We start from the raw sequence: 27,172 nt of genomic DNA, 5'->3' as shown, positions 1-27,172 counted from the left end.
GGATAGTTTCGAATTTTTTCTACAATAAGCCTAAGAGCTCCTAATCTGCTCCGCCTTCGGGGAGCAGAGCTGAATGCTAACGGACGCGTCCACAGGTTGCGGATAGTGGGAAGCCCAATACTATTCTTTAGGTAACTGTGAATAACAAATAAACAGTCGCGGACAATCAGCGGGCTCAGGGAGAGAGTTTCGGAGGAAATTACCGGGTGCCTATGATCCCTGAGCTGACGAGGCGGAAATGGCGCCCCTAAATAACAATCTCAAAGGTCTGGGGGACTACCTCTTAAAGTGGGGTGTCATGCGACCCCGTGCCCATCAGCGTTCTATGGTTTGCAGTCAGATTCCCTACTGTATTAGAACGGAGCCTTGTTGATACCTCGGCGCCTCAACAAGTTTATTTAGGTTTAGTTGTCAAGTCCTTGCCATGCTAAGAGGCTATGCCATGGTAGACCTCAATCCCTCACTAAAAGCAATTTCTGTGGAGCCGAATTTTTATCATCAGTACCACAAAGTGCAAGACAAGTCAACGTGAGGCATCACAGAAATTTTAAGACTTCATTACAGATGCAGAAGTTTATAATGTAATATTTTCTATACCCCTAGACTTTTTTCTCCAGATAATGATGATCCCTCCTGTTATGTCGACTACAAACGTATTCTATATACAATCTGTACATGACAAAAACCTATTAAAAATATCTTAAATTATACCTATACAGACTCCCCTAAGTATAATCATTCTGTTTACAAACATTTTGGGAATATGAATTCAAATTGATTATTTTTGGAAGGAGGTGGTCTATTATATTCAAAAGATTTCCATTATTTGGGAATGTTTTGTCTTATTTATTATATTTTGTTCAATATCTAACAATTACAAAAAAATGTATTCATAAAATTACATATTTACATTTCATATTTTAGGTTAGTGTAATTTCAATTTTAAAATTTTAGTTAAACAACTAAATATTATAATAGGACTTAAAATATCAGACTATGGTCTAGATTGTAAAATGTCTACGGATTGGTATATAATGGTTGTTGCCATTTCGATCTAGAATAAAACCCTTCTTTAGAACTCAACGAATTCATTAATGGTAATTGACATTTCTCTTAACATCGGATGCAGCCAGCTGCTACAATGTTTTTTTTTTTTTTTGTCTTTTTGAGTATTTACAATTTCGTTTTTGTCCTAGTTTACGAGATTCCAACAGCTTATGCGGTGTTGTTTGGCTGCTTACTGAAACATTGTTCCAGCTGTGTTAGCAAGCCTATAGCCCGGAAATTATCTTCCAGCATAGCAAATTCTTCTAGAAGTTTTAAATGTTCTAAGGCCTCCTCGACCGATTCAATACTGGCCAATTTTGATGTTCTTTTGGTGGTGCTGACTGGCTGACACGTTGGTGGTGTTATATTTGTGGCGAAATTTTCTTCTGTAATGATAATACTGCTGTTTTGTAGTACACCATTGGGAATAACATCGTCCGAGTCATCTTCAGCATTATCATAGACTATTGTAGGTTCCGAATTGCAGTTATCTATTGGTTCAAGTAAATTGTCATCGGGTGGTGAATATTGTTGTGGCATTTCTGCTTGAGATTCATGGTCGGGTAGTATATGTTCTTCAACAATATCAAATCGCTTGATACCATTATTGCTTTTGATAATACTATGATTTGTTGATGCTATGGCCATACCGCCATTATTTTGATTATAAGTCGCTCTTCTCCGAACATATTCAATTATATTGGTGGTACTTAAATGTGGTTCCTTGGCCTCTGTTAAGCGTATACTTTTCCGCAGTGCTTTTAAATCGAATGACCATATACCATACATACGTTTGAAATTCAAAAGCCATCGTTGATCCGGTTCAAAAGAGTCCACATTAATTTGATGTTTAAATTCCCAAGCTTTCTGAATGACTTTCTCGTCATCGATATTATAGTTGGCATACATTACACGTTGGATGTATTCAAACATTGCTTTGCCCAGAAACGAAATTTTTTCTCGACGCTCCAGGGCACGAGAATCAGCTAATTCTCTTTGTTGAATTTGTAAACGCTCAATATTGCGGGCACTGCTGCCCATTGATTTATAGGCTGCAAGTATGGAGGCACGATTCAATAGAATTTTCTTGATTTCCGAAAAGCAGCAATCATATTTGGTTGCCAAACTTTTAATACTGGGCTTCTTGGAACGTGATGATTCGTATTCCTTTATGATGACAATACGTTGATTGACTTTTAACTTGCCACATTTGCGGCAATTGCAAAATGGTCGCAGAACAGCATTCATGTTTGATTGCAGTCCGAATTTGCTTCCAAAATGAATTGCTTTTATTTCGTGTGATTTTCAGGATTTTCTTGCTGTTTTGGAGTAAATTTATTATTGTTTTGTTCAGCCACAATCTCCAATGTTAGTCTACACTGTTACAAGAGCAACAATGCCATTCATTCATGAATATGTATGTCAAAATGAAGATAAACCGGCACACGACCAGAGCTGTAACTTACAACCTCATTCCAATGACAACAACAATCGACTGACTGACAAACGGGTGTGTGTGTGTCTCAGGTGGTTTATGGTTTCTTTTTTTCTTTAAGTATAATAGTTCTGGTAGCCCCTTCCTAGTTTCCTTGTTGTTTCATTTCTTGGAAAACATATTTTGTGCTTTGCTAGATCTTCAATTTCTAATTAGGTTTAATTGCCGAAATCTTCCTTATTATATTTGTATTCTCCTCTATTTATTGCTATATTTTTCAGTTTATTTTTTACTCGGTATAGTCAGCAAACTACTACTTTGTTTTGTTTTTATTGACATTTTTTTTGACGTTGAACTGTCTTCCACAAAACTTGTCTACATATAACAGTTACAGCAATTCACATTGAAATGATAACAAATAGTGTGTCTTATTGGATTTTAATCGATAACCGGTAGAAAGTACATATGGAAATGGTAGTGGAGACCTGCTAATAATAGGTTGGTATTTCGAATTGCAGACAGTTCAGTATCAAGATTTCTTTTGGAATCAATCAATAAGTACAAGTCTATAGGTTAATTTTGTATATTTTATTTATTATTATTCTGACATTACAAGCCCCAAGGAAAAGCTACGTTTTTCCTCCGCTTTTAAAAATGCACCCAAACAGTACATTGAGAGCTTCCGTGATACTTAACAAAAGGTATCATTCTTACACCCATGATGGACCTAATATTCATTAATAATCCAAAATGTGTAGTCTAAAAATCCAAAAATGTATGAAATTAGAACACATGAAAAAAACGATACAAGAAAATGTGGCATACTCTTTCGTCAATTAAAATTTAGATGGCGCTGTTTTCATTATATTGGTAACAAAACCCGTACAGATGACAAAGCTATATTATTGTTGTAATTAACAGGATATATGAACCAAATAACATTTCTGTGTTTCTTCCCTGTTTATTGTTGAGGACTATACTATCAAAATATATCAAGTTCATTACAATTACATTTAACAGGACTTCGTTAACCCAGTGGGTTTCAACTGTCAATTTCTTTGCATATCTGTCAAATAAATCCTCATAAAGTAGGTTAACCCGGTAAAAAGTTCTAATGTGTATGTCGTTTTACAAAAAAGTTCAGGAAACTCGATATGGGAATAAAATCAAGTGAACTTTTTGAGTTCCTACAATACTATGTATCCATGGTATAATAATAGAAGGTAACATCAAGTGTTGTTGTACAAAAAACGATATAACAACCACATGGAAATTTGTTGTTGCAAGTTCTACTAGTGTCAACTCATTTGACAGAAAAATGTAAACAAACAAATTATCATCAAATTATTTTTATTTTGAAAATGAAATATTTTCGAATACTCAAAATAAATATTGAAAAACATGAATGAAAATGTATCAAATTTATATTTCTATCGCTTCCACATTTTTCCTATAATTGAGCCATTGCCATATATATGTGTATCACATATGAAAATGCTGGGAATAGCGAGCTATTCCTTGAAGAAAGATTTGCTTCCTCAAACTTTCCCAGCAGGCAGATTGAGTAAATTGAATACGGGAGCACATTTAATAAAGAACAATTTAAAATTGTATGCGTTCCCAATTTTCCTGTTGGGTGATTTTTAAAAACATAATTTGTCAAATTCATATTGACACTAGTATTACGTTGGAATCAAATCAGCTGGGATTTGCTGTTACCTTTTATAATTGAACCATGCTATGTATCGCATCCATTTATAACAATTAGCAAATTTTAAAAAAGCGAGACGAAATTTAAACCATTCCAAGTTCTCAAGAAGACACCGTTTATTTTTACGTCGTCAAATCCGTATCGATCCATCTGTAAGTGGCGTACAACCGGCTGTAAGTTTGGAACGGGAATTCGTGTTACACCTCAAACATTAGAAAAACTGGATTTAAAAGTCGGTATGCTGTATGCAGAGAACTATTTATTATCGTCTTTAATAAACAAAAAATGGTTGTTTTTGCAAAAAGTACCAAAATAAGGATTATAACGTCTGAAAATTTGTTTTTGACTGATGAGTCCAAATTCTGTATTAAAATATCAGATGAACACGTACATATTTGGCAAGACAACAACATGAGCTTATGTCGTTATAAATTTATTCCCACATTCAAACTAACTGTTCCAAATACCTCATAAAATCCGCTGAGAGTCCAGATCTTTATCCTTTTTAGAATTTGTGGTCAATTTTGAAGAAATAGTATACAACATTATAGCATTAGCAACGTGAAGGACATGAAAATAGTTTTAAAACTGAACGGAATCAAATACCTACAAACTAGACTAGAATCCATGCCAGGCATCCAAGTGCGGTCATAAAACAAAAACTGATATCCAACAAAATACTAAATTTTATTAGAATGCACCTTGGACCTTGCTCCTCTGTACGAATACGTTTTTGATAATCCATAATATGAAAATTTCGCCATCTAGAGGCTGAATAATGAATTTGGTATACATAAGTTTGTTTTTTTTTCATAAAAATAAGAAATCTATATAAAATTTTGGTCTGTTCCCGTACTACAAGAATTTACTATTTGTTACTATGATAACAAAAAATTAGTAGATTCTTGCAAAATAAGTAGATTCTTGAACAGACCATTTGTTTATTGGATTGAATACTTTGAAAATTTAATTTTTTAAAGGGTGTACGAATACAAATTTTGCATACCGCATATAGTCTTTACCATCCGACTATGTTACTGTCTTTATCTTGATATAATTTATTTCAATTTATAACAATAATTATAATTACTTTTGGATACATCTTTTGGACATTTATTTTTAAAATCTTATATCAATTTATTTTAGTATAGAAATATCTTAAAATAAATAGGGTAAATTATTATCATATGTACTTATAACTATCTAGTATATAATGTAAAAACTTAACACATAACATAAAATGGAATTGTTTTCTTCAATCACCTTGAGATGGACTGAGACACATTTAAAACAATGTGTCCACTAAAAATATCTTGTTTTTGGAATGTTGGCCATACTACTTTAGAAGTCATATGTAAAAAATACATTAAAATCCCCCATAATATCTTACTGATAGTTTTTTATGTTCTTCTTCATATATCACAATTCTGGTGCACCTGAAATTTTCCAGAATCTCTTTATTTCTTTCCTTGCTTTTTGAAAATCTCCTCCAATTGTGTTAGTAAACCGATGGCCCGGAAATTATCATTTAACATGGCATACTCCTCAAGAGCTTTCAAATGTTTCAAAGCTACATCGGCAGATTCAATATCGGGAAATGGTTCATCTGAGTTTGTAAGAACATTTGAAGGTCGTGATCTCTTTGCTGGTTTAGGATTGTGCGGCGTCGGTATTTCCAATTGATATTGTTCACGGCCATTGATAACTTGTACCTCCTGAATGTCATCATCATCATCAACGGATTCATAAACAATTGTGGGTTCCAACATATATGATGCTGGACCTTCATCATTATCATTTGCCTCTGGTAATTTTCTTTTTTTCGTTACCAACCTTTGTTCCTCCTGTTCCAAGCGACTGACATACTGTATCATATCGATGACATTGAAATGGGGTCGCTTAACTTCCGTTATTTGAACATTATTACGCAGAGTTTCCATATCGAACGATGGTATACCGTACGTCGTCTTAAAATCATCCAACCACGATCGGTTGGGTTGGAAATTTTCCACAGCTATGCATTCTTTGATCTGTAAAGCTTTCTGGCGTACATGATCGTCGTCAATCGGCTGGCCGTGATACATCGCCCGCTGAATGTACTCGTATATGACTTTGCCGAGAAATTCAATTTTCTCTTGGCGCTTCTGAACGATATCAGTGCGGGGTTGAATACCATTTTTGCTGTGACTGGCCTCCTCGTATTGTCGCAAGATCGCTGCACGATTTGCGATGATATTTTTGATTTGTTTGGCACTGCAACCGAACTTGGTGGCTATGCTTTGATAGGTAGGTTTGTTGATATATGAGTCATAGACGCGTATGACCTGCACACGCTCGTTCAGACCTAAAGTATTGCGGGTCTTGTATTCATCCCAGAAATTTGCTGGGTAATTTGCCATTGTTTTATTGTTGTTCTTTGCAACAGGTGTTTTGTTTACAATTGTCTGGACTGACGGACTACCTGGTTCGCGGGTTGTCTAGAGGAATGAAAATGCCAAAGGCCTGCCAGAGAGGTTTCTAGCTTGGAATGTGTATGTCGTGTTAAGTTTTATTCTCGTTTGGCCAACAACAATAAATACTACGTAGAGCTCCGCACAGAGCTGATCATTTAATTGAGAATACACACAGCTAGCCTAACACACACACTTACGCCGCTGTCAGCAATACACCAGTCAGTATATGTCTGTATGTATAATGCACTGCAACAACAACCACACAATGATAACGCAGTAAATATATAAAAAAACAACGTATCTCACAGCGGTTAAACGTTGAACGAATGGATGTACGCTTTGTGAAGAACGTCACGGCACTAACTCACCGCACACAACCTTCTCACATCAACAACAACAAACGACTAAATATGGGTCTCCGGCTCTACGCTGAAGGCAGCTCTCGTTTTCGGCTATCTCGAACTCTCGACTGGCTCTGGTTGCTTTGCTTGAGTGCTCGGCGGCGGTGTTCGTAGATTCGTCCAAAACATGACTTAGCTCGCCTCACTACATCGTTTGATCAATGGGGGGAAAAAGCTTTTAAAGCGATTTTGGAATGACTGGCGGCCGACTGGTTTGTTTGTATTACGTTGGGTGATCGGAGGCCAATCAGCTAATGAATCTATCGCATACAAGCATACGTAGGTCCAAGACGTTCCATTCGTACATAGAGCCCGGCATTAAACTCGTTATTGTATTGACTTTTGGATCGGCGAGGTTGTGCTGTCTGGTTTTGCTTGCTAATCAACGAAATCATTGCATCTGCAATCGTTCAAACTCCTCAATGCAAAATTGTACTTTCCCAAAGTGGTTGGGCTATAAAGTTGCTTACATACATACGTTCTTCGTCTTCTTGAGGTTCCTCGTTTTTTATGGCTACGCTTTGTATGTCTACTACGTTCTGATGACGACGACGGCTCTACGAACGTAAAAACCAAGGCTGTGCCTATCATTGTTCTGTTGGTTTTTTATCTCGCAACGTTGTGGTGAATGTGATTGTGTAATGTTTGGGAATTTGTTGTTGGACTTTTTAGCAGTAACTTTGTGCGTGTGTGTGCTTGTGACTGAAAAGCTTTATGATGATAGCATTTAATCGACCTAAAAGCTCTTAAGTAGTTATGTAGATTATTTTAGAGGGGCACCAAGTAAAAGGCAAGAAAATAAAGAAAGCTAAAATTTCGGTCCGCCAAGCAGTGGTCGCAAAAAATAAAGAGGATCGAGAACATAAAGAAGATCAACATTCTAAAGAATTCAATAATAAATCGAAGAGTTAAGCTGGTAGTTAATCCAGAACTATTTACCTTAATGCATTCCATAACCTGTGGACTACATAGGTTAGGTTTGGGGATGTGCAGTCACTAACTGTGACTGCAGCACTGGGAGACCGGTCCATTGTGATCATCCAAGAAGAGATATGCAAATCTCCTGTAATCACAGGAGATTTGCAATAGTCTCCGTCTCCTCCTCACCGTCACAGAGTCTGCAGTAATTAGTAACATCATGGTCCCACTGCAAGCTACACAACTAATTTTGAAGATGAAAAAGCTGTTATCGCAAAAATACTTTCATCGAGGTCTACAAAATGTAAGAAGCCAAAACGTTTTGATGCTAATTTGACAACAGTAAAAGCTGAACCACAATCATACGAAGAAATTATGAAGCATCCATAGAAAGATAAGTGAATTCTTGCGATGAAAGATGAAATGCAGTCCATGTACAATAATAACACCTGGGATTTAGTAGAATTGCCAAAAGGTAAAAAAGGAAGTGTCGTAAAGGAAGTGTATGGTAATAACGTATATGTTTATCCTGTGTACGCGTATGATATACTTGTGGCGGAAAAAAGCGATGATACTGTGCATGAGGTTATATCTTATATAACATCAAAATTCAAAGCAACGGATATGGGAGAACTTAAATTGTATCTTGGGATGGAGGTATCAAGAGATAATGCAGGATTATTTTATATATCATAGACAAGATATATTGACAAAATCATCAAGTCAATATGGCATTGATTAAACAAACATATCCCTATATATACAGGATACTTTAAAGATACAATATCTGAAGATCTATTGGAAAGCGACAACAGATATCGCATGTCTATTGGTTCTCTACTTTACTTGGCTGGTAACTCCAGACCAGCGAAAAGTAAGAAAACCACCAAAAATGATTAAAATAACATGAACGGCAAATTAAAATACCTAAAAGAGATTCGTTGTAAAAAAGATTTGTACAGGGACGAAGACCTAATGTTGTCAGGATATGCAGATGTCGTTTGGGCCGGCGACAAAATAGATCGCAGGTCAACTAGTGGATATTTGTTCAAAAATGGACAAGCTACTATTAGTTATGCCAGCCCAAAGCAAAACATTGTGTCGCTTTCATTTACTGAAACAGAATTAGTTTCACTTGCAGAACAACACAAGTATATGGTTACAGCAATTGCTAAAGGAAATTGATCTTGACGAAAAGCCACTTAAAATTCGAAGACTATAAAAGCTGTCTCAAAATATATACACTCTGAGAAAATTAATACACGCTGCAAACATATAGAACATAGCCACAGAATATCTGTACTGTCCAATGGCTGATATGATTGCAGATATGTTGACTAAGCCGTTGGGCAAATTCAAATTGAAAACCCTCAAAAAACTGAACGGTATGAGGTTGATTGACATCGCGGAAGCAAAAACATGGTAGTTAGCTGCACCAGATTCTGGCATCTCGATATACACAAGGCCACATGGATTTCCCCCGATAGAACAACGAAAAATCAAATCGATCATGTTGTGATAGATGGAAGGCATTCATCCAGTGTTTTATACGTAAGATCGATCGGAGGAGCGTATATCGATTCGGATCACTACCTGTAGCAGCCAAGGATCAGACTCGTCTTAATGCAAAGCTGCAAACGCAACAGATAGCAAAAGCCTACTCCGCTGAACTTACCCAACTGCTTGACAAAAACTCTCCTTGTCCCGATAATAATATAGAAGCACAATGGCAATACTTGTGGTCAGATGCTGGTCGGGAACATGCACCAGCTCATTAGTACAATGTGGCTAGAGGAATATATGCACAATGATTGGAACCTCAGTATCCTGTGTCCCGTGCACAAAAAAGGAGACAAGTCGATGTGTGCCAATTATAGAAGAATAAGTCTCCTTCCCATAGCATATAAAGTGTTATCCAGCGTGCTGTGTGAACGACTAAAGCCAATGTTCAACGACATACCAATGCGGCTTCAGGCCTGGCAAATTCACCATTGACCAGATCTTTACTCTGCGCCAGATCCTGAAAAAAACCCACGAAAAACACATCGACACATTCCACATATTCGTCGACTATAAAACCGCATTCGACAGCCCTATACGTTAAAAGGTGTTTAAAGTCATGTCTGCGTTTGGCATTCCTGCAAAATTAATACGGCTATGCAGGATAACTTTAACTGGTACAATGTCAGTAGTTAAAGTAGGAAAGGACCTCTTGGAGCCCTTCAATACCGAATTAGGATTCAGACAAGGTGACAGTTTGTCTTGTGACCTGTTCAGCATCCTGCTTGAATCCATCCAGCCACCTTTAAACGAATTGAGAAGGAGTCTGCCAAAGTGGGACCTTGCAGTAAATGGGGAAAAGAGCAAGCTGATGGTATCAACGCGCAAGGTTCGAGGAAGTGCCGATTTTATATACTTCGGTACCACCAAAAACAAAACTAATAACATCAGCTGTGAAACCCGGAGGAGAATAGTGTTGGCCAACAGATGCTACTATATGCTCAAAACTAAGGTCACCTCTCGCCAGACCTAACTCACACTCTACAAGACGCTGATATTACCCGTACTGTTGTATGGATCTGAAGCATGGGTACTTGCGCAAGCAGATGAGGATGGATGAAGATTCCCCAGGTCAAAAGGCATATAAAAGCGAGCCAAGTGATTACGCAGAAGGTGAAGGCCACAAGATCAAGTAGAAGACAACATCTCGGAAAATGGTCTTTCAAATTGGATGATATGCGCACAAACCGACACGCCTGTAAATCTTTTTTAAGCCCGGCTTATGGAACAACCGTTCTGCCATAAGCCATCTATGTAAGTATTTTAATAGGAAATACTAAAAAAGAGCCATCTACATTTCTCATTGCAAACTAATATAATCGAATTTTATGATTTATTATTCAAGACACAAATCATGTAAAATACCATACAAATAAAAATTTCATACAAACAATTAATTTTGTAATGGCTTTTTTTGATATTCTTATAATATTAAATAAATCTTTATTAAAAATGTTTAGTCTTTTTGGTATTCGATTTTAATTGTTTTATAATTTTCCATTAACTATCTTAAAATTACCCACATTTAACTGAAGATTGTCAAATTGTAAGTTAAGTGGCAATCACATTGCCAGACATCATCTGACAAATTTTTCGCAACATATGGCACTATGGATTGTCAGAAATCTGGCAATGTTGCTGCCATTGTCAGCCTTGCTTGTTGTTATTTGTCAGACAGACAAAAATAATCAGACAGACAAAAATAATCAAAACGTGTAACAAAGGTATTAAAATAAAATGGACAGCGATCAAAATTCCTTTGAAGATTTTGTCAATGATTATGAGAGTGATGATGAAAAAGTCCCAGCACGTAACCCGTATTCCACAAATAACGAAACTCCAGCTGAGAATAATTCAGGTCGAAAACGAAGAAAACAAATATCCTATCGCAAAAAAGTGGAAACTTAATGGTCACATGAAAATATTCTGAAATTAATCGACAAAGTGAAAACGCATCGTAGTATATGGGATATTAACCATCCGGAATATAAACAACGTAAAGACGATGTATGGCAGGAAATTGCCGATGCCATACCGACAACATTTAACGACTGTAAAGGCAAATGGGTTAATTTGCGCACCACATTCGGTGCCAATTTTGAAAAGCTGCGAAAAATTAAGGCTGGCCAGTGTTGTGAAGATGAAGCTACGATTAAATGGAGATATTTTGAGCCAATGATGTTTTTGGAGAGAATTAAATTGCGGCAGAAAACAACAACGTCGAACTCCTCTATGTCTAATCATCAAACGAAAACTATGGTTAAAAGGGTAATTATTGAGGAATTGTTTCTATTTATCTATGGTTGTTTGGCTTATGATCCATTATGTTTAATCATTTTTTATCAGTTTCAGGCTATGTTTTTTTGCCTTTAACATTTTTCATATTTCTTCCTTGCAGAAACGCAACGACACTGAAGAATCTCGGGATAACACAAATTTTGAAAATGTGGAATCGGGTGAAGAATTGCCCTTGGGGTCTCCTGCGTCTGTTGAACAGCAAATTAATCATAAAAACAGTTCAACAAGAACAACAAACACCAATTGCAACAATAAAAATACAATTTTTAATGATTCGATAACGACTGACCGTTCTATGCAGTCCAACCAAACACATGGAACTAACCCAACCATTGCCTTTATCAATTATATAGCTGCCGAATTGAGTAGCCTTACACCACAACAGGCAGCATATGCTAGATCGAAATTAAGACGTGCCTTTAACGACATTATGGATGAGGTTCTATTGATGGTGAGATTTTAATTCGTTTAATCGAATCATATTTAACTTATTTTTTCTTTACAGTGAACCTTGTGCATGCGTGCCGCAGATGAAGGATATACTTTTGGTAAATAATATGAATAAATAATACAAGGACAATAACAATAGGAGTACAATATCGAAGATTAGGTTTTGAAATTTCAGACATACATTACTCACCTATAAAGGTACAAAACTCAAACTGCATATACCAACCGAGAAGGCTGTATTTTGACTTTCTGTGGAATGTAAAACCTATTTGTAGATAATTTTCCATATAAAAATTTTTATATTATGAAAGTTTTTCTCAGTTCTCCGAAAGATCTACGGGCCGATCTGTTTGACGGCGAATATCGACGTCTAAGGAACCACAAGCTATACCATCTATAAACGGACATGGACATAGTCAAACGTATGCAGTTGCAACGACTACGGTGGCTAGGCCATCAAAAGGCATATAAAAGCGAGGCTACTGACGGTTCATGCAGAACATCAGGGCCACGAATACGATAAAAGTATCAAGTGGAGGATGATTTATTAAAGCATGGTCTTTCAAATGGAAAATATTTTCGTCCGATTTAAGGTAAATGGTGCACCAAAGTACCTATGTATCTTTCGACTTGCACAAAATTAGGTATAGCGTACTAAATTAATTCTACAGTGATGTGTGTTAAATTTCGTGAAAATCAGTTCAGATTTAGATATAACTATTATATATATATTTTCGTCCGATTTAAGGTAAATGGTGCACCAAAGTACCTATATATCTTTCGATTTGCACGAAATTAGGTATAGCGTAATGAATTGAGTCCATTCTCGATTTTAATTTTTCAAGATTTTCAATGGGATGGTAAATCAATACCAATGCTTGTTGAGGTTTGTAACTTTGCACATATATATTTGAAGATTTAAAAAGGAAGAAAAATAATGTACAAACAAATTTTATTGTTGTTTTGTTGTTGTTTTTGTGATCAAAGAAAAGTCCTTATTTTTGATGGTGGGCATGATAACTCCTCACTGGAACATAGGAATCCGAAAATTCCAACGGTATTAGAAAGAGTACATGGCTGGCTCTCATATGAACTAGAATTATTGACTTCGCTCTAAAATTAACAAAATGGCGGACCTTTGAAAAAATATTTTTGGAAAATCGCCGATTTTTGACCAAAAACCAAGTTAAAAAATAAGGAAGATCTTCACCGATTGGCTTTATACTAGTTCATAGGATAGCTATACACTCACAGAGAAACATGTAAAAATTTGGAATCGATTGGGTTATTAGTTTTTGAGTTATCGTGCCCGCCATTCACAAAAGAGAAAAACGCGTTTAAAGTTTGAGAAGCCCTTTAGCCGTCACTTGATACTGACACAATAAATCGCCAATATCTTCTATAGTTCTTGAGATTTTCACTTGTAGGGAATTCTACAATTAAAATCAAAAAAATGTTTGACCCCGAGAATGGGGGGTCCCCTTAAATCGACTTATAAAATTTAGCTTATGAAGGCCATGTGTAGGGTTTGTTGTTAGTCGGTTCACATATTGATAAAGATCACATATGTAAGTTCGTTTATCCGTTCGTGTATCTTTTGTTAGGTTACATATGAAAAATGTACCCGAACTTAACGATTTTTTAACATTATTTTCAATTTACAATGGCGTGGACGCCATATAAAGATCTCCTCCGATAGAGGTATATATTTTTTTTTTTGGAAACCCACCACATTGTAGATCGATTGGTCCGAAATTTTTTTAACATTATTTTCATAAAATAAGAATTATATTATTCTAATTTAAAATAAAAACAATCACAAACATTTATTCATATTTCTTCACAGATTTATTTTTATTAATTGTTTATCTTATTAATTTAATAATTACAATTTCTTTTCAAGTCTTCTTTCTAATTTTCGAAATTACACAGTATAATAATTATATGTATAGATAAAAAAAGTTAAAACAATTTTATAATAATTACATACATACATACACATACAACTTTTAATTAACATAATTTTGAGTAAAAAAAGAAAATATTTTTTTCATTTAATTTAAATAATATAATTTAAGAAAGAAGGAAAATAAAACAAAACAAAAATATCAAAAATAAGAAAATAAAAACAAAAAAAGGAAAAAGTACAAAAAAAATATATATATATTTATAAGAAAAGGGTGCGTTAAGGACGCTTAGATACATATGTAAATCTATTTTGCTTTATTAAGCATGTTGTTGTTGTTACTTTTTTATTATTTTATTTCATTTAAATAAGACAAATACAATTTTGTCTTTGTTACTTTTGTTTTGTTTTTTTTTTACTATCACGAAAATTGAGTATTCATAATTATAGAATAGAAATAAGAAACAGAAAGCAGAGGGAGATGAGAAAAATAAGAAAAAGAATATATAGTTGTAGAGATTACTTATCATTTAAACGAAACACTATTATGTAATTTTAAACATTACAACATTATATTGCTCCTTTTAGGATTCCAATGCAGTAATTGCTTGGGTCCATTGCCAAGATTTCCATTGTAGTCTTGCACACACATAAATTTCCGTATATTTAATTATTTGCCATCTATACAGGTCCTATACACCAAATAAATACTTGGCCTTTAGATGTCGGATTTATATTTTCAATGAAGTGTTGAGCTTTTGTTTGTTTAGTTGTTGTGTGTATTATTTTGTTGTTTTTATTATTATTATTATTATTACAGATATATTTACAAAAAAATGTTTTAGGAGGAAATTGCCTGTAAATAAGAAAAAAAATTATAATAATAAGCAACTTGGTTCATTATTGTTGTAAATTTATAATTATTATAGATATGCCCAAATATATTCAATGTTATTTTGAAATTGTAGATAGATCGGTCTCTTGTCAAATTGCACAAGGGCATATGTTGCATGCGAACCGTAGCCTAGACGGGAAGTTTTTATACCCTATAGCACACTGTTTTCCACCACAGTGTGCTATAGGGTATAAATACTGATATCAAAGGTGCAGATGGTTGAAAATTTTGTTAGATGCTTTAAATATTAATTATTGTCAGAGAGTCGGAACCTGATAGGATGGACAAAAATGAAATTCTAAAATCGACCAAGCCTTCACCATGAGATGGACATTTAGAAACTAGGCCTAGACACGTATGTGGGTCAAATCTGACACCAATAACCCTAAATTATTGCCACTTCGGTAAATAAAATAGATTAGAATGAAATCGAATCCGAAAACCCGATTCGTTTTAAGAAAGCTAGAGAGAATATTGTACCACCTGGCGATGAAATACAGACCAAAAAAGCCTGTAAGAACTTCCGGATCCCTAACGTCCAATTACTGTGTAATCAGAAAACTCTGAAAACCCAGATATAATTCTACTTACTTTATGGAGATCACATGATTTGCCGATCTCCCACCCAGCCAATTTCCTCCCATCCATTCAGAGAGCAGAAGGGCATTGACAATAGCTATCTATGCCCATTCCTCGATTTTTTTAATAATCATATTCTTCTTCGTAATAGTCAGCTGCTGCGGGAGGTGGGGCTATTTCTCTTCGGGCTCCACTTCCGGTTTGGCGATTGGATTGCGCGACCGGCGCCGTGATGATCGTTCGCCGGCGGATATCTGTTGAGGAGAAATTCGAATCACTATTGTAGTTATTATTATTGTTGTGGTTGTTGTTGTTGGTGTGGCTGTTGGTATGGAGAGAAGCTTGATTATGATTTGCATGCGATTCATAAGGATGGTCATGGTCATGCGATGATGATGATGAGGCCTGATTTAGATTTGAATTTTGCTGATACGAATATTGATATGGAGAAGAAGAATGGGCATTAGATGTGGCAGAGGAAGCGGAAGAAGAAGAAGAGGTGGATGGTGAATTTAATGAATTTCTCGATGCCAATTCACGATTCTTATATACAAATGGATCGGTCAATGGCAATGAATGGTGTGCTGAGGTCTGAGCATAATAACTCTGATACGGACGATTATTGGCGTTATTGTCGAGATGAGAATGCTGTGGTTGTTGTAGTTGTTGTTGTTGTGGTTGCTGATGATGCAGATTATAGTGGGAAGATTGATGCGGCGAAAGCGGTTTAAGCGTTGGATTTAAAGCGTCGTTAAGCGTCACATCGTAATCATTTTCGTAGAGCTCATCCAAGGTGGCCTTGCTCGATGACACCGATGACTCGGGCTGACGTGACTGAGAGCTAACGGATGATGGCAACATGCTACGTGGTGGCAATGTCGTACGTGACCCGGAATCACGCAACAACGGAGCACCGTGCTCCAGCAAATGCACTCCGGACATGGTGGATAAGATGTCCGCAGCACTGCTGTCAGTGGTGTGCGATTCCACCAACGTCACTTGCTGTTGTGGCTGTTGTTTGTGGGCGGAGCCAACGGGTTGTAGGCCCCTTGGTAGGTATGGACTGCCACCACGTGATGGTAGGAATGGTCGTTTAACAACACGTACCGAGGCGGGCCGACTGGTTGGTAGATTTGATTTATTTGGTGTTTCAGATTCCTCAGCAGTAGGGGCATCGACTTCGGTATCTACAGCATCCGAATCTTCAGTGTCTTTGGTTGTGAGTGGCTCGGCTTTGGCGGGTGCATTACGGGAACGAATTGCTCCTGGTTTACGTCTGCTGGCAGCTGCTAAGCTGGTCCGACTTTTAATGGGTGCCTTCACGGGCTCTGGTTCAATTTCTTCCTCATCTTCAATTTCTTCGGAGGGATCGGGTATTCTTGGCTTTTTGGCTCCCTTACGTGCGGAGGTTTGTGGTCGTGACCGTTTACCAGCTGGACGTTCCTCGTAATCGTCATCTACAAAATCGACATCGTCTTGAGGTGGTACACGACCACGTTTACGACCGTTCAAAGAATTGCGTCGACGGCCATTACCGCGGCCACTGTAGCGATCATCGTATTCCTCTTCGTCGTCAATAGGTTTCTTATCGGCGACAGTTGGTTTTCTTAGAGTTCGGGTTGGCTTACGAGCACTACCTCTTCTTGGTGGTACGTCATCTTCATCCTCATCAACGGACACATCATCGACGATACGTTTCTTATTGTGACCACGACGTGGCCTTACATCATATTCCTCATCTTCATAGTAGTCATCGTCACCCTCGGAGGCGGCATTGGCTGGAGAGGCTGTTGTTGCTGTTTTCTGTACGGGATATTTGAATTTACTCTTTTCATTGATGGGTACAGGTCGGGCAATTCGTGGAGGTGCTCTTGGGCGGGAATAAACCGAAGAGGGTGCTGCCTTTGGTGTTATAAATTCCTCTAGGGGTTTGGGAGTGGTTCTCACTTTTGGTGGAGCATCTTCGTCGGCTGCGGCTTCTTCTTGATCGGGAATGAGGGAGTCAGGTTTTTCATATTCATCCAAATCGTCGACTTCATCCCTGGGGGCTGCTGTGGTTGAAGTACGTTTCTCATTGATACGTCTGCGGCCAGTTTGACGACGTGGTGGTGGTGCAGGTTGCTCTTCCGTTTCATCAACATCGTCTACAACGACAGGGGTGGCTTTTCGACGACCTCCCAAAACTGGACGATCATCACTGAAGCTGCGTCTCTCGTCGGCATTGGCACGTCCCGAAAAGCTTCCGGGTTTACGACTGCTTATCTTACGTCTTTCGGCGGCGGGTGTTGGTTTACCACGGGTCTTTGGTTTGGGTTTGTCGAAATCGTAATCATCTTCAGCATCAACTTCGTCCTGGAAACGTTTACGTGTATTTGGGCGTCTGAAATAAAAAAAAACAGAATTATATTCAATTTTTGCATTTCAAAAAGGATTGTCTTAATGTTCACCTTGGCTTCTCATCTGCCAGTGAACGTTTTTCATCCTCATAGTCTTCATCCTCATATTCGACAATGGGACGACGATGACGTGGACGATTCTTACGACGTTTATTTAAACGTTCCTCATAGTAATCCTCATCGTATTCCTCTTCATCGTAATAATCATCGACGGGACGACGACTGCCAGGTCTACGTAATGGCCTCAATGGTCTAACTTGTTTTCGGCGTTGTGTTGGTGGTGGCTCCGTAGTTGTTGTAGTCGTCGAAGTTGTCGTCGTTGCCATATACAAATCGTCATTTCGGTTCCAATATTTTACCGAACCTTCACAATCGACATCGGAGGCAAAGTGACAGATGAATGTTTTCTGATCGAATGCTGTGAAATTGGCGCAAAGGAAATCGTGTCGAATGCCATAGACGCAGTGATGATAGAGCTGAAACGACATACACAAATAAGTATTTGAAAAAAAATGGTAGGATAGGGTATTTTAAGGCATTTTATAAAGAGGGTGCCCTTTGGAGTATTTTTATATAGAAAAATTATGTGAATGCATTTTTTGATGCAGATGACTCTTAGAGGTGTTCTTTGTGAAGAAAGCATCTGCAGATCTTCTTTGTAGAGAGAACTTTTGGGGGCCTTCTTTGTAGAAAAAATCCTTGGATTGTAGAGAAATCCCTTAGGAGTCTTCTATGTCGAAAAATAAGTTTTGAGGTCTTAAATATATGGAAGACCTTAGGAGGTAAATTGTAGGCAAATCCTATATAGAATCGACCAAAGAAGGACCAACCGACTGGTTGTTAGAATTGCTTTTTCAGATTCCTCAGCAGTAGGGCCATCGACGTCGGCATCTACAGCTTCCGAATCTTCAGCGTCTTTGGTTGTGAGTGTCTTAGCTTTAGCAGATTCTTTATGGGAACGCAATGCTCCTGGTTTACCTCTGCTGTCAGCTAAGCTGGTTCGACATTAATTGGGTGTCTTCACGGGCTCTGGTTCTATTTATTCCTCATCTTCTATTTCTTCAGAGGGATCGGACATTCTTGCTTTTTAGGTATCCTTACGTGCAGAGGTCCGTGATCGTGACCGTGTCTCCATTAGGCGTTCATCGTAGTCATCAACTTGAGATGGTACATGACCACGTTTACAACCGTTCGACGAATTACGATGACGACGATTGCTGCGCCCACTGTAACCAGGGTTACCGTTGTGCGACTAAAGTCGCAAATTGCAAACTTTTTGATGCCCTGTGACTCTGTTTGCAACTTTTTAAGCATTCAAACTAATTTTGATTCGTATGCGTCCTTTTTGAGTTCCAAGTGTATCTGACATATTCTGGGAAGAGTTCTATTGGCAAATTTATTTTTCTGTGTAACTTTTTTTTTTCAAGTGAACGATTTTTTGCAACTTTTTTAAAATTCCCAGCGGTAACACTGACTGTAATTATCATCGAATTCCTCTTCGACATCAATGATTTTCTTATCGATGACACTTTGTTTCCTTAAAAGTTCGGGTTGGCTTCGGAGAACTACCACTTCTTGGTTCGTTTTCGTCCTCATCAACGATACGTTTTTTATTGTGATTCGAGGCCTTACATAATATTCCTCATCCTCATAGTTGTCATCATTACCTCGAAGGCTTCTAAGACTGTGGTTTTGTATATGTGGAAAATGGTTTCGGAGGTCTTCTATAGAGAAAATACCTTTGGAGGTCTTCAAAAAACAGTTTTGGGGTCTTAGATGTATTGAAGGCCTTTGGAGGTATTTTTTTCCCTGAGAAGATCTATCGGGATCTCCTATGTAGAGAAAGTCTTTGACGGTGTTTCTATTAGAGAAGGCTTTGGCAGGTCTTCTGTGTGGAGAATATCGTAGAAGGTATTTTATGTGGAGATTACCTCCTGAGGTCTTCTAAGCAGAGAGAACAGTTAGAGTTCTTCTATGGCGTAGTGACAATAGCTTTGAATATATTCAGGGTATACAAGCCCTTTGAAGGTCTACTATGCAGAAAAGACCGTTGGATTTCATTTCTATTAAGATAACTACCTAGGAGGTCTATGTAGATAACTACGTAGGAGGTCTTCTTTGTAGGGAAGACCTTTGAAGGTCTTTTATGTAGAGAGGCCGTTACAAATCTTCCTGTGGGGAGGAGTACAACTAAAAGCTTTGAAGATCTTTAATGTACAGAATTTCTTTAGAGGTTTTCTAAGTAAAGAAGGTCTTTCTATGGAAAGATAACTTCTAAAGCTCTTCCGTGAAAAGAATATCCTTTTAGGTCTTCTAAGAGCTACGACCTTTGAAAGACTTTTTCTTAGAGTATTTTTCGAGGTGTGCAACCGTAAGCTGGCAAACCTTACATTCGGCATTAATAGACACAAAAAACACTCTCACACACATAATTACTTAATTTCAGTTTGTCCAAAAACCCTCCGAAAAAAGAAACCGGTATTAGTGGCAAAGCAAACAAAAAATGTTGGCTTTTTTTGGCAGCTGCGAACAATAAAGGCAGCAGCGTATTATGTTTCAATTTTTGTTTGTGGGTCAAGATCAGCAAATTACAATAACAGCACAAGCTACACAATTGTCTTTTCAAGGTAAAGGGGTAATGGAAACCATACAAAAAAAAAACTTCAGTATTTACCACAACGGAATGCATTTTGGGAGTTGTAATTGTTTTTTTTTTCTCTTTTTGTAACAAATTCCCAATTTTCCAAAATGATTATAGTTTTCTATAAAAAAAAATAAACATTAATGGGTCAAGGTCATGGGTGTCAGTGTGGTATACATTTTTTCGTTAAGCGATCACGATACAATGTGTTGAATACAGTACAAATTATTTTAAACCTCATTTTTAATGGTTCTGCTTAAAGGTATGGGGATACTATTTGTTCCCAAATTTTACTTTTTAATTATTAAAATGAAGGCACATCTCACATTTCCGAAACTCATTTGAATTTTGAAGACAATTTTAATTTACCTGACATTTATATTCAATGGATGCATAGAAACCATCATGCAGGCCATCACACTTGAAATGGATATCTTCATCGGCTGGGGTCGTTGACAGGAATGGATATGAGGATAGGTTGTAGCTATAATTTAAGAAGAAATAAAAAAATAAAAAAGTGGTGTTCAAAACAAATTGCAATGAAATATTCTAATAAGAAGCTGTGGTAGTTTTGTTACCCTCTCAATTCTCTGGGTAAATTTGGATCCCAAATGTAATCGATTTGTGGTATACCCGTCAGTTTGGATTCTCGGGAATTGGGTTTGGGTGTGGCATCGTTCTGAAAAGAAAAAGAGAAACATAAAATAATAAAATTAATATTGAATATGAGGGCAACTATATCTATTTCTGGCGTAATATTAAAAATGCCTTAAAAAGAAAATGCGAATATTTATGGTTCTTCTTAAGTTTTCTCCAGCCTAATTTATACACTTTTTCATGCGCTCAAACCTATTATCACATCTCTTTTCCACTCCAATTCATAAAACTCCCAAAATATCGTTTTTTTGAGAAAAATCTTTGAATGCGGGTTTGAAGAAGAAATGATTGGGCGCCATATTATGACTTTGTTGTGGTTGGGCGCCAAATTAGAATTGTATGACGGATGACCCATCAAGTTCACATTTTCGTCAGCTGAAAAGGTTATTGAATGTGGGAATAAAAATATAAATTATTATAATGACTTTGCGTCGGAAATCCTATCAGTTCCACCTTTTTGGAGGTCAAAAAGGCAAAGTATTGAGCCTATGTGTGATGGTTGGGCGCCAAATCAGGGTTGTATGCGGATGATACATCATTTTCACGTTTTCGTGAGTTAAAAGGTTCTTGAATGTGGAAATAAAAAAGAAATGATTGGGCGCCAAATGACTTTGTGTTGGAAATTCTATCACTTCCACATTTTTGCGGGTAAAAAAGGCACAGTGTTGAACCTGCAGGTGTGGTGGTTGGGCGCCAAATCAGATTTGTCTGCGGACGACCTATCAATTTCACGTTTTCGTCAGTCAAAATACTTCTTGTTCGTTTTTTTTTTAACCCAACACTTTAGGCAAACAAATTGTCGATTATTTGCGAGCGTTCAACGAATTGCGCCGTAACGAACAAAGTATTCCAAGTCGTCGTCAATGGTTTTCCTATTGGCTACAGTAGGTTTCCTTAGAGTTTGGGTTGGCTTACGACTAGCTCTTCTTGGTGGTAGCTCATCTTCGTCCTTATCGTCGAAAACATCATCGACGATAAATTTTTTATTGTGACCACGACGTGGCCTCACATCACTATAACTCATACTGACATTCGGAGGCGGCAGTGGCTGGAGCGGCCGTTGTCACTGTTACTTCTTTGGAATATTCGAGTTTATTTTTTTTATTGATGGGTACAGGTCGGGCAATTCGGGGATTCACGCCGAAGAGCAGTGAATAGAACGATGGAGATGACGCCTTGGGCGTCAGAAATTTGTCTAGAGGCTTGAGAGTATTCTTTAATTTTGGGTGGAAGTGCTTCAAGAAGGCTCGTCTTTCCTGGCACATACCGTAGATTATTGTTTGGTTCCAGGGTCATATGCATGAACCTCTGACGATCTTATACAAGTTATTGAAGTACGGTGATTGTATTTTTTAAAATGTCTTTGCAATAACCGGCACGATTGTGCCAGCATGTACATATATATAGTGTACTGTATATAAGACTAGTCCGGAAATATATATAATAGTCCTCGTTCAGAGGATATACCATATAAGAAAAACTATGGTTGCAAAAATGGGCTAGGACCTTCAACGGAATTTCAAATATTCAAAATGTCAATTTCTAAACATGGACTTATACTTAACATTATCTGCGAAGAAGTTTTTTACCCTCCACGAACCCGGAATGCCATAAAACAGCCCCTCCGGTTGAATAGACGGTACCTTTTTATTGCGGCAAATCATTTTTTCCACAACACGAACCTGGTAAGCCAAATTATAACCACTTCAGTAGGACAAAACGTTTAGGTCCATGCGAATATTGGGGAGTGATTTTTTACCTATTTTAGAAGATTTTTCAAAAAAGTTTTTTAGCTTCCAAGAACCTAAAATGCAAAATGAAAACCAGCTAGTTTGAATAAAACGCCTAGGACCACAATACTAATGAAGGGGGATATTTAAATGGGTGGTATATGTCGAAACATGGACCTACATTGAGGTTTGTGCACCCATCATATTGAATATTTTCTGTGAATACGTATTTTACACTTTAACGCCAAATTACAGGGAACCCAACTCTTTTCGGATTCAAACAAAATTCAAATTGTACCAAATTTTAGTACCATGGGTACTAACCCATAAGTATGAATTTTCAAAACTACATCCATACCTCAATCCTACGCTCCAACAGTAACACCTTATTTCCAAAATTCAGTGTTGCAGCTTATCGGTTCATGAATTTCCAAAATTTCCTGCATATCCCAATCCTATACCACAACAATGATCCTATCTTCAAATTTCAGGATTCCTGCTCTATCGGTTCTTCCAAAATTCAAATTGTACCAAATTTAGTACCTTCCAAAACTACATCCATACCCCTACCCTCCAACAGTAACCATATTTCCAAATTTCAGTGTTCCAGCTCTATCGGTTCAAACAAATCTAAATTGTACCAATTATAGTACGATTTAGTACTTTTTGTACACATAAGTACAATATTCCAAATCTACCTGAATATTCTAATGATACACTTCGACGGTATTGTTAATTTCAAATTTCAGGATTCCTGTTCCATCCGTTCCTCCGAAATCAAGTTGTACCAAATTTAGTACAGTTTAATACTTTTGGTATACATGAGTACACGCTTTCAAAACCACCTCCTTATATCGACCCTACTTCTCAACCTTAATTTGCATTCCAAAGTTTTTAGCTTTATCCATTCATAGGCTACGAAATTGTACCAGCTTTAGTACATTTTAGTACCTTCTGTATACTTATAGTTCAAATGTCCCAAAAATCCTTTGCCACATCTCCGTCCAGTGACGCTAATTTCAAATTTAAGAGTTCTAGCTCTATTGGTTCGCCAAAAACAAATTGTAATATATTTAGTACTTTTCGTGCCATTCTAGTATGAATTTCCAAAAACCAAGCCTTACCTGACAAACTTCGGACCAAGAGTGACCCTTAGTTCAAATTTCAAGATTCTATCTTCAACCGTTTCGTCTGGGCGTTGAAGAATCGTACCTGACAAACTTCGGACCAAGAGTGACCCTTAGTTCAAATTTCAAGATTCCGTTTCGTCTGTGCGTTGACGAATCGTTAAATCAGTCAAACAATAGGATATTCCATAGCTAACATTGTATGACTTAAGATTTTCGAACATCTACCCACTTTCTTTATATACATAATTTCAAATATTCCCACAAATGAAAAAAAAAATTTTTCTAAAGTTTGTCCCACATGTGGTCAGGAGGTTAATAGCCTCTGGTTAACCACAGAAATAAATAAATAGAATTATAGAAACTTTGAGTAATTCTTTTCAAGAGGAACGTGATTGGATTTTTAAATCTAAAAAAAAAAAGTACTTTCGCCTCTATCGGCCTTACCTCCACCGACCATCAACAAAATTTGAAACCAAAAGGTCTACCATAAAAGGTTAACTATGCAAGTGGAACACAATAAGTCTAATGTGTGGGAGGAGGGGTATATATCCACAAATTAATAAACCAAATGCATAAAAAAAGTTTTTAAGCGGCTAATGGGCTCTTCGTAAATAGAAAACCCAAATTGGAAAAACATTGACAAAAAATTAAAACACTTTTCATTTCAAGAAATGAAATAGAAAAAAAAAACATTTTTTTAACTCATTCATTCATTAATTTCACTTACCTTGTGTTCTTCCACTTTCTCCTCGCCCGCCGTTGAAGATTCATCGGCACTCGTTTCGGCACCGGCTGCCGCTGGTGTTGTGGGCGTTGTTGTTGATGTTGTTTTGGGGGCAATGGACACTTTTTTGAATGGCGCAACAGCATCAACGTGTTGGGCTATGGCAAAGGCTAAGAGAGCTGCAAAGGAGAACACGAAGAAGAACAAGAATCGGAAACAATAAATCAATAATCATTGGAATGGAAAAACCTTGACAATGAAAACGAAGTAAGAAATAAAAAATAATTTTGTAAAGTTTAAAATGATTTCATAAGCTGCAGATCAAGATGATCATGCATGGTGATAATGAACTTGATATTTTGGCTTTTTAGTTGTTTTCCTAGTTTCAAGTGTTTGTTTTTGTTGTATTTTTTTTATTTTCATAGACAAGGTTAAATATTGGTAGTAGGTGTCGATCGTTTTTGTTTTTTGTTTGATATTGACAGGTTAGGTTATTTGTCACTTGACTTACCGGCTGCTATTAAACTCCATCGTTTAGCTCTCTTCATTGTGCTTTGAAAAAAACCCCTTAGTCTAAAAGTATTTTTTTGTTGTTGAAAAAACCTGTAATGAAAAGATATAAACATATTAGGTTATTTTTGAGATCACATTTGTTTGGTTAAATCGGATGAGGAACATTTTTGTAAAACATATCCACCTTGTATCTCGAGTCATTTTGCATTTTTTTCGTGTTTATTTTTTAACAGTATAGTAAATACCATAAGACAGTATACTAAATACCATTGAGCTTCAAATATTATAAAAAGGTAGATTTTCGATAGTTACACTATTACGATTTCGTAGTTACACTACGAATAACTAACTGTCGGATTCATCTGTAATGTTAATCATAAATTTAGCTTATTGTAATAAATGGGCTAATAACATTTATTCACGGGAGACATATTGAGATCTATAAGTTTTTGATCTAAAAGTTTTGTGCCAAAGACCTTCGCTAAAGACATATACGGATTTATATATTTTTTTTGGAACCGAATTTAAACATAATAAACCTAATTTTTGTACCCGTTTTAATTTAATCATCTGAAATATATTGTGTGCTCAAGACTTAACTGGATACGATGCTGGAACAATACCAAAATATGCAAATGAATTTTTGCAAATAAAAACACCAAATTAAATCCACTTCGACGAATAATTGCGTGCAAAACCGGCGAATTCTACAAGATCACGGTATGATACATAACAGCACCATCTGTGGGAAATTGCGGGCAATACCCTCAAAATGATGTAGAAAATGATGTAAAAGGTATACCAAAACATCGTTATATATTGAAAATTTTTTGCAGAGATGTTTATCAACCTCCAAGATTTCGAAATTTCATATTATAGCCACACTACGGTGAGAAATTGCGGTCAAGACCTTCAAAATACCGAAAATGGTAAGGGACCTTATAGACTAAAGACCTTCAAAATAGCGAAAATAGGGCGAGGACTTTATTAGGGATACATAGCCGAGTGCAAAATTCGACTTTTAGTTTTTTCGATTTTTGTCTCTGACCAAAAAGTCGATTTTTAGACTTCGACTAAAAAACCGACTTTTCGATATGTCGATTTTATCAAATCTGTTCAAAATCGATTTTGGACTTTTACCGACTAATGCAAAATCAACTAAAATTTAATTTTTATAGTCATTGTCATGGTACAATTATAAAAGGTAACAGCAAATCCCAGCTGATTTAATTCCAACGTAATACTAGTGTCAATATGAATTTGACAAATTATGTTTTAAAAAACCACACAATAGGAAAATTGGGAACGCATACAATTTGAATTTGTTCTTTATTAAATGTGCTCATGTATTCAATTTACTCAATCTGCCTGCTGGGAAAGTTTGAGGAAGCAAATCTTTCTTCAAGGAATAACTCGCTATTCCCAGCATTTTCATATGTGATACACACATATATGGCAATGGCTCAATTATAGAAAGATGTGGAAGCGATAGAAATATAAATTTGATAGATTTTCATTCATGTTTTTCAATTTTTATTTTGAAGATTCGAAAATATTTCATTTTCAAAATAAAAATAATTTGATGATAATTTGTTTGTTTTTTTAAATTTTTCTGTCAAATGAGTTGACACTAGTATAACTTACAACAACAAATTTCCATGTGGTTGTTGTATCGTTTTTTGTACAACAACACTTGCTGTTACCTTCTATTATTATACCATGATATTA

The 27,172-nt window shown here is 36.5% G+C and overlaps 3 protein-coding genes across 3 annotated transcripts; all 3 read right to left on the bottom strand.

The window, feature by feature from the left end:
• Positions 1–1,215: 1,215 nt before the first annotated feature.
• LOC133320984 (uncharacterized) lies at positions 1,216–2,295 on the bottom strand. The gene has a single exon (XM_061530075.1). The coding sequence runs from the start codon at positions 2,293–2,295 to the stop codon at positions 1,216–1,218; it is 1,080 nt and encodes a 359-aa protein (XP_061386059.1).
• Positions 2,296–5,650: 3,355 nt separating this feature from the next.
• Positions 5,651–6,592, bottom strand: LOC133320982 (uncharacterized). Its single transcript, XM_061530074.1, has one exon. The coding sequence runs from the start codon at positions 6,590–6,592 to the stop codon at positions 5,651–5,653; it is 942 nt and encodes a 313-aa protein (XP_061386058.1).
• Positions 6,593–15,776: 9,184 nt separating this feature from the next.
• On the bottom strand, positions 15,777–25,497 carry LOC133320981 (uncharacterized). The gene is made up of 7 exons (XM_061530073.1): positions 25,443–25,497; positions 24,935–25,110; positions 21,269–21,369; positions 21,060–21,174; positions 18,101–18,525; positions 16,271–18,033; positions 15,777–15,907 (listed from the first exon to the last, which is right to left on the bottom strand). Exons 1-7 carry the CDS (start codon positions 25,477–25,479, stop codon positions 15,777–15,779), a joined length of 2,748 nt encoding a protein of 915 aa, XP_061386057.1. The 5' UTR covers positions 25,480–25,497.
• Between the last annotated feature and the right edge of the window lie 1,675 nt (positions 25,498–27,172).

This window comes from Musca vetustissima, unplaced genomic scaffold, assembly GCF_032173495.1.
Source record: "Musca vetustissima isolate MV318-11 ecotype Yass unplaced genomic scaffold, APGP_CSIRO_Mvet_v1 utg14196, whole genome shotgun sequence".
Lineage (NCBI taxonomy): Eukaryota > Metazoa > Arthropoda > Insecta > Diptera > Muscidae > Musca > Musca vetustissima.
This window is presented reverse-complemented; position numbering and strand designations above follow the sequence as displayed.

What these genes read in the sequence shown, in the direction of transcription:
- LOC133320984 (XM_061530075.1), bottom strand. Translation starts at nt 2,295, where the DNA reads ATGAATGCTGTTCTGCGACCATTTTGCAATTGCCGCAAATGTGGCAAG.
- LOC133320982 (XM_061530074.1), bottom strand. Translation starts at nt 6,592, where the DNA reads ATGGCAAATTACCCAGCAAATTTCTGGGATGAATACAAGACCCGCAAT.
- LOC133320981 (XM_061530073.1), bottom strand. Translation starts at nt 25,479, where the DNA reads ATGAAGAGAGCTAAACGATGGAGTTTAATAGCAGCCG. An exon ending in TTACCCAGAGAATTGAGAGG is followed by an intron (nt 21,175 to 21,268) that starts GTAACAAAACTA and finishes CTTAAATTATAG; the next exon opens with CTACAACCTATCCTCATATC. An exon ending in CTGGCAGATGAGAAGCCAAG is followed by an intron (nt 18,034 to 18,100) that starts GTGAACATTAAG and finishes TTTTTATTTCAG; the next exon opens with ACGCCCAAATACACGTAAAC.